This window comes from Haliaeetus leucocephalus, unplaced genomic scaffold (assembly GCF_000737465.1).
Source record: "Haliaeetus leucocephalus isolate CR32 unplaced genomic scaffold, Haliaeetus_leucocephalus-4.0 Scaffold932, whole genome shotgun sequence".
In the NCBI taxonomy this organism is placed as follows: Eukaryota; Metazoa; Chordata; class Aves; order Accipitriformes; family Accipitridae; genus Haliaeetus; species Haliaeetus leucocephalus.
In genome coordinates, this window is record NW_010973368.1 from 17155103 (window position 1) to 17160764 (window position 5662).

The following is a 5662-nucleotide window of genomic DNA, read 5'->3' on the forward strand; positions in this document are numbered from 1 at the left end:
TGCATCTGAACCCGGTCCCTTTTCACTTTGCACAGCATTGCTTCAGGAATGGAGCCTGGCATCTTTAGCTGGAGTTTTGTAACTCCAGCTGGAGTAACACCAGTGATCTGGCCACCTCTTACAGTAAGAGAGTGCTGGAAATAACAGTTCATATGTCAGCTGGGAGCTCTGGGGAATGAAGGTGGTGTATACATACATACTTGCACAACTTTTACAGTAGAAAAATAAAAAAAATCCCTCTCCTCCTCTCAGGGCACTATGAAATGCCAGGTACCTTTTATGACCACATGGACAGAGTACCACAGGACCAAGAGGTATATTTCCTAATTTCTTAATGTTTCATTTTCAGATCTGCCTCAATCTACATAAGCTCTGACCAAAACTAGTACCTACACTTTTAGAAAATGACTAAGATCAAGCATATTGTTCCAAACTGATAAAACATAGCAAATGCATTTAAATTATTAACTCCAGAAGGGATTAGCATGGCAAACTGTGTAGCTCATCCACTGAAGAACCTGAAGAAAATGAGCAATAGTCAGCACACTATAAGGATGTGCCTCAGTAACATCCTGCAAGAGAAGGCAACAAGAATATCCCAGCCATAAAACAACACATCATCCACTCTGTTACACTTAATTAAAAAAAAGAAAAAAAAAAAGGCAGTATTTCCATATCTAGCTGAACCTGAGCTCCTGTTTCCCCAGAAAGAAAACAGGAAGTCTGAAGGAGGGGGTGGCTCTTCTCAGAAGCCTTGCCTTTCCAACCCCATCAACCAGCGCTTCTTTTAAGATCCTAAGACAGACAGCAATAATTGGGACAGTGAGAAGGACTTTGTCCTTCTTAATCATCTAAACTTTTCAGGTCCCTTAATTATAATTGCTTAGATTCAGCACGGATCTACCACGGGCTTTCATGAAGTAAGCAGGACCCAGCCCTATCTGTAACAGCTTTAATTCTACTACACAACTTCAACCACTGCATAAAGGAACCTTAGCATAACTTCAGAAATTTCACAGTATATTAATGACAGGACCAAGTATTGTGAATATTATTATTATTATTGCCATCCTTACTTTAGGGCACATGAAGGTCTTTTTCCTTAATTTTTCACCAGTGCATTCTAGAATCGGAAACATTTGCTCTTTGTTCAATACACATGTCACTGTCCCACTCTGGTAGCAGAACAGCTGTGATAGAGTTCTCCAGAAATCCCACAGATCTTGAAGGCTCGATCTCCATGGGTGAAGGGCATTCAGGTACCCGGAGCCATTCGGACTCTGCAGTAGTTCCAGATTTCTGAGGCAGTTCATACAGTTCCACTGATTTTGATGGAAAAGCAGCTGTCTCCTTACCAATTATTTCCACTGGTGTTTGAAAATCATCTTCCAGTTCCATGTAAGTATCACTGTGGGACTCTGTAACTGGCAGGACTGAGATTCCAGGTGTAAGAATAAGTTGTGGATCTTCTAAATGGGAAACATCTCCCAAATCTACTGCCTCCGGCATGTGCATCAGTAGAGGTTTAATCCCTTTCTGATGTTTACCACTAGTGAAATTCATACTGCAGTCTGCATGAAGCGATCCATCTTCTGACCAACCACAGTAAGTATCTAAAAACTAAATAAAATTACTCCGAATAAGCGAGGCAAGTTCTGTGCTGCCAGCTCCATCTCCCACCAAAGGAATCACTGAGACACCTGGGTGGGAGGTTTCCCCCAGACTTCCAGTGCACAAAACTCTCTGGCACAGGGGCCAGAAGAGCAAAGTAAGAATGCTGGAGAGCATTTTAGCAAGTAGAGCACAACCCTCAGCGGCACTTTGCAGGAGAGACTATCACCGTTATCATTCCATAAATCTCTCCACGCATCTTTTTATGTAACTTCTACTTTGCAACAAAAGCCTGTTAACAGCTTTTAAAATACTGCTTCAGGAAAAACTAGTGGAACAGCACTTCAAAAGGCCTCTCCTCGGGAAAAAATGAGGGGGTTTTTTTGCTTTAAAAACTGTTATGGACTGTGTTTTTTCTAATAGAGAAAGGCATCTCACCATCATAATTTACAACTAGCCATAAACAGGTAAGAAAAAAATGACATAGTGAAATATACTTGGAAACCATACTTGTGTATTTTACCACACTAATAATGAAATGCTTGGCTCATGGTTCAAATCAGGAGAACCCTGTGCAGTGGTAAACCCAAACACCCTCTGCCCCACACCCTCCTCTTCCTCGTCACCCCATCGAAACAGCACCTTGGTACAAAAGAACGCGCATCTCCGTCTCCTCTTCACACTGCTGCTGCTACGGATACTGAATGCTCCTCTGATACAATTACATCTGCTCCTCCTCGGACCAGCCATACTTTGGAGTTTTATTCACGAGTTCTTTATTTTTAGCCTTAACTTAAAAAAATACAATGTTTTATACAATTTGCTAGCACAAAACCAAATCTTTGTCCATAATCACTTTTCATTGTCCAATATGACTTTTTCAGAATTTTTCTAGGTAAGGTTTTCTTTGTTGAAGATAAAGAACATTTAAACAAGAGCAATTCACATCACTCTTTGTTTAGGGTGCTCTCACTATTAAGCAAATAGACAGGTCAGGCAGAAGACCATCTGAAATGATCCATTTGCCAAAGTTTCTACTGTCAAGACCTCCAAATACAAATTAGGAATGTGAAAAAAAAAGAACATTTCATAGTTAGCTGTAAATGAATGCAAAATACTGGAAAAAACTCTTCTTCGGCAAGACACATCATTAGCCACGAATGCTATAGTAACTGTTTATGTATGTGGGCTATCAATAGCACATTTTAGATGGATTTTTTATTTAAAAAATGAATCCAGTTTCCCCTCATTCATCACCACCCATGTATTTTTTCTGCTCCTTTCCTTGTTACATTTGGAAATCTACCAAGTTCCAATTGTTACAATTTCTACAACAATGAAAGCCATTTTTCTTCTCTGCTGCCATCCAAAATTAAGACTGTACAACACAACTTTCACTAGAGCAACAGGGGCACCAGCACTTCATCTCCTAAGGTTCAAAAATCCATATACATAGTAAATGTGCTCTCCACGTACAGAGTAGTTTCCTTCCAGAGAGAGCAGCAGAATCAAGTACTTCTGAATTTGGTATCCCAATGCCTTAACGCTGGCATGATTCCAAAAAGACTACTGTCGATAGGAAAATGTTCTCATGAACTTCAATGAAACCTCCAATCGTCAGCAGTGTAAGCTCTCAACCAGGATGTTAGAAGCATAACACGAAGCTGTGCCAAGTTTTATTGTAACCACTTATTAAGAGCTGTTTGCTCCACTGCTCTGCAGCTCCAATACGGCAGAACATGTTTTAATATCAGTACCCAACTCTTCAGTGAACTTTGTCATGCATTTCTGCTTAGAAGAAATGAACTTGTAAGCCCCAGCCAGTACTGTACCGTGAGCCTCACCATAGGGTCAAAGAGCCCTGAAAAAAAGTGAAGTTATTATTAGGGCACCCAGCCATTCCTAAACTCCACTGTGGTGCTCTGTGACACTTTTATTTACTGTTAAAAACAGTACAAAATGCGAGAAAACAAAGACCGTGAACTGCTACTACAGGCAGCTTAGCAAGAGAACTTTTGATAACAGCATCCTTATTTCCTAAAATGTATTTCAGTAAAAAGGTGGCCAATGAGGGGAGCTCCGCACTGTGCCAAAGCAAAACCCACTGCCGCTGTGTCCTTTGTGCATGACTCCTCAGCGTAGTGGCAGGAAACGACTCAAAACACCAATACATTCTCACAGCAAGAAATACTGGAGATAACCCACAAGTTTCACCTGAATTTTTCTCTAACGAACAGATGAATTAGTTTTCAAGGGAGGTAAAGACTTGAGTGTAAGACTTGAGCCTTCAGTTCAGTGACAAACTGGAAAAGTCTGCCTCTAGCATTTTTTGTCACTATAAAGTCTAGATCTCAACATACTAACTGGAAGATATTTTCACAATTTTTTTACACATTGCAAGAGATCTTGTAAAACAGATTTTAGTCACAAGACACATGTACCTTAAAATCCACGTGATTTTAAGTCCTTAGTTTTGGTACAATGCTACTCAATTTTTTGCCAGTGAGACCTTATAAGAAATTACCCAAAGCAGACTGAAATGTCATCCTCATAGCTTTCAACATTTAAGCATCACCAAGGTGGAGGTGTTTACCTTCTGATCATTACTTCTACCATCCATGCACCAAACTGCAAGTCAGTACTGATGTACACACTGCTAACTGTGCAACCCCTCTTACAAGCTGGAAGACCACATTTTGATGTCATACTCATTACTATAGCAACAGCATATTCACTGCTATGGCACAAGGTGGTCATGGAACACGAGACACCTCATCCTAGTCAGGTGGCTTACAGCAGAACGAAAACCTATTGACTAGGAACAGTGACACTGAAATTTAATTAGATCTCACCTCACCCCCAGGCTGGTGGGGGAAACTGATCTCTTGCCTCACTGCCCGAGAGAATTACTTTTTTTGACATTGCTTACACCTTCACCTTGCTTCTAACTTTCACTAACATGGTAACACCGACCTCCAGTCTTTTGGAAATACCCATAATTTGAAGCAATTTTGGACATGTCATAACAGAGTGACAGGTGGGGAGGACAAACACCCCACATGTAGTGACCTGTGACTTCAAACTATTTTGTAGGTGACACATGAACTCTAGTCACCATGAGCTGCAACAAGCTTTGTGACAAACTTTGGACACAACAGGGGATGTAAAGCACTGGGACCTGTTGGAGGAAAGTGTTTTTGAAAGGCATGTTTCCTTTCCTAAACTTTGATTCTTAACTGTCAAAGGCAAGCAGCATCCATTTCCACCGAGTTACTACTGTATCTCCCTCTTGGAGTAACTTGGTCTAATGCAAGCGTGGTCTGAAGCATACAAGGTATGTCAGCGCAGCAGTTGGGGGTGTAGAAGCACATTAGCCCTTCAGCAATTGTGTAAGTGGTACTGAAGCAGGTTTATTTTCATATCCAATCCCTTACTTAGTTTCATTTTGGAAAGAATTCAGAATGATTTGCAAGAATGTGAGCACATCAGTCTCAAACTGACAGACAAAAGGTCAGTTTGAAGTGATTGCTGTAAGGCCACTTACCTCATCAGAGCACAGCACTGCCTTCACATATCCACCACTCTATCCTACAAGTGAAGCATAAATTGGGACTTGACCCACCCCCAGGAGAGTACTGCTTTGACATAAAGTCATAGTATCCTTAGGAACCCAGAACTTGTGCAACTAACTACTTTGCATTAGCTTGCCTGAAGTTGATTCAGTACCTTAAAGTTACCGCTACAACCAAAACCAATTGTCCTTTCACTGGATTACAAGCAAGCCGAAACACACCATCATATGTAAATTTTTTTACATTGAGCTCTGCTTCCCAAATATTGGTTATGAAGCAGTGAAGAACAGATGCAAATCTAGGAAACTAAAGACTAGTCAGAGAACAGGGGCAAGATGGTCAGAACTTGTCCCTCCCCCTCCCCCTGAGGAGTTCATTAAACTCCAGCTTCTTACAAGTACCAAACCTTATCAGTCTGAAGTCAGTGAAGGGTATCTGACCTGCATTAAGTGCTTGGCAGGCAAGGGAAGTCACTGGAT

The 5662-nt window shown here is 41.0% G+C and overlaps 1 protein-coding gene across 1 annotated transcript; it reads right to left on the reverse strand.

Moving 5' to 3' along the window:
* Nucleotides 1-319: 319 nt before the first annotated feature.
* LOC104841923 lies at nucleotides 320-4989 on the reverse strand. The gene is made up of 2 exons (XM_010583954.1): nucleotides 2254-4989; nucleotides 320-1620 (listed from the first exon to the last, which is right to left on the reverse strand). The coding sequence occupies exons 1-2, from the start codon at nucleotides 2359-2361 to the stop codon at nucleotides 1111-1113; spliced, it is 618 nt and encodes a 205-aa protein (XP_010582256.1). The 5' UTR covers nucleotides 2362-4989; the 3' UTR covers nucleotides 320-1110.
* Between the last annotated feature and the right edge of the window lie 673 nt (nucleotides 4990-5662).

Coding starts and splice junctions, on each gene's coding strand:
- LOC104841923 (XM_010583954.1), bottom strand. CDS start 2,361: ATGGCTGGTCCGAGGAGGAGCAGATGTAATTGTATCAGAGGAGCATTC. Junction 1,621..2,253: donor GCGCGTTCTTTTGTACCAAG/GTGCTGTTTCGA, acceptor AATTTTATTTAG/TTTTTAGATACTTACTGTGG.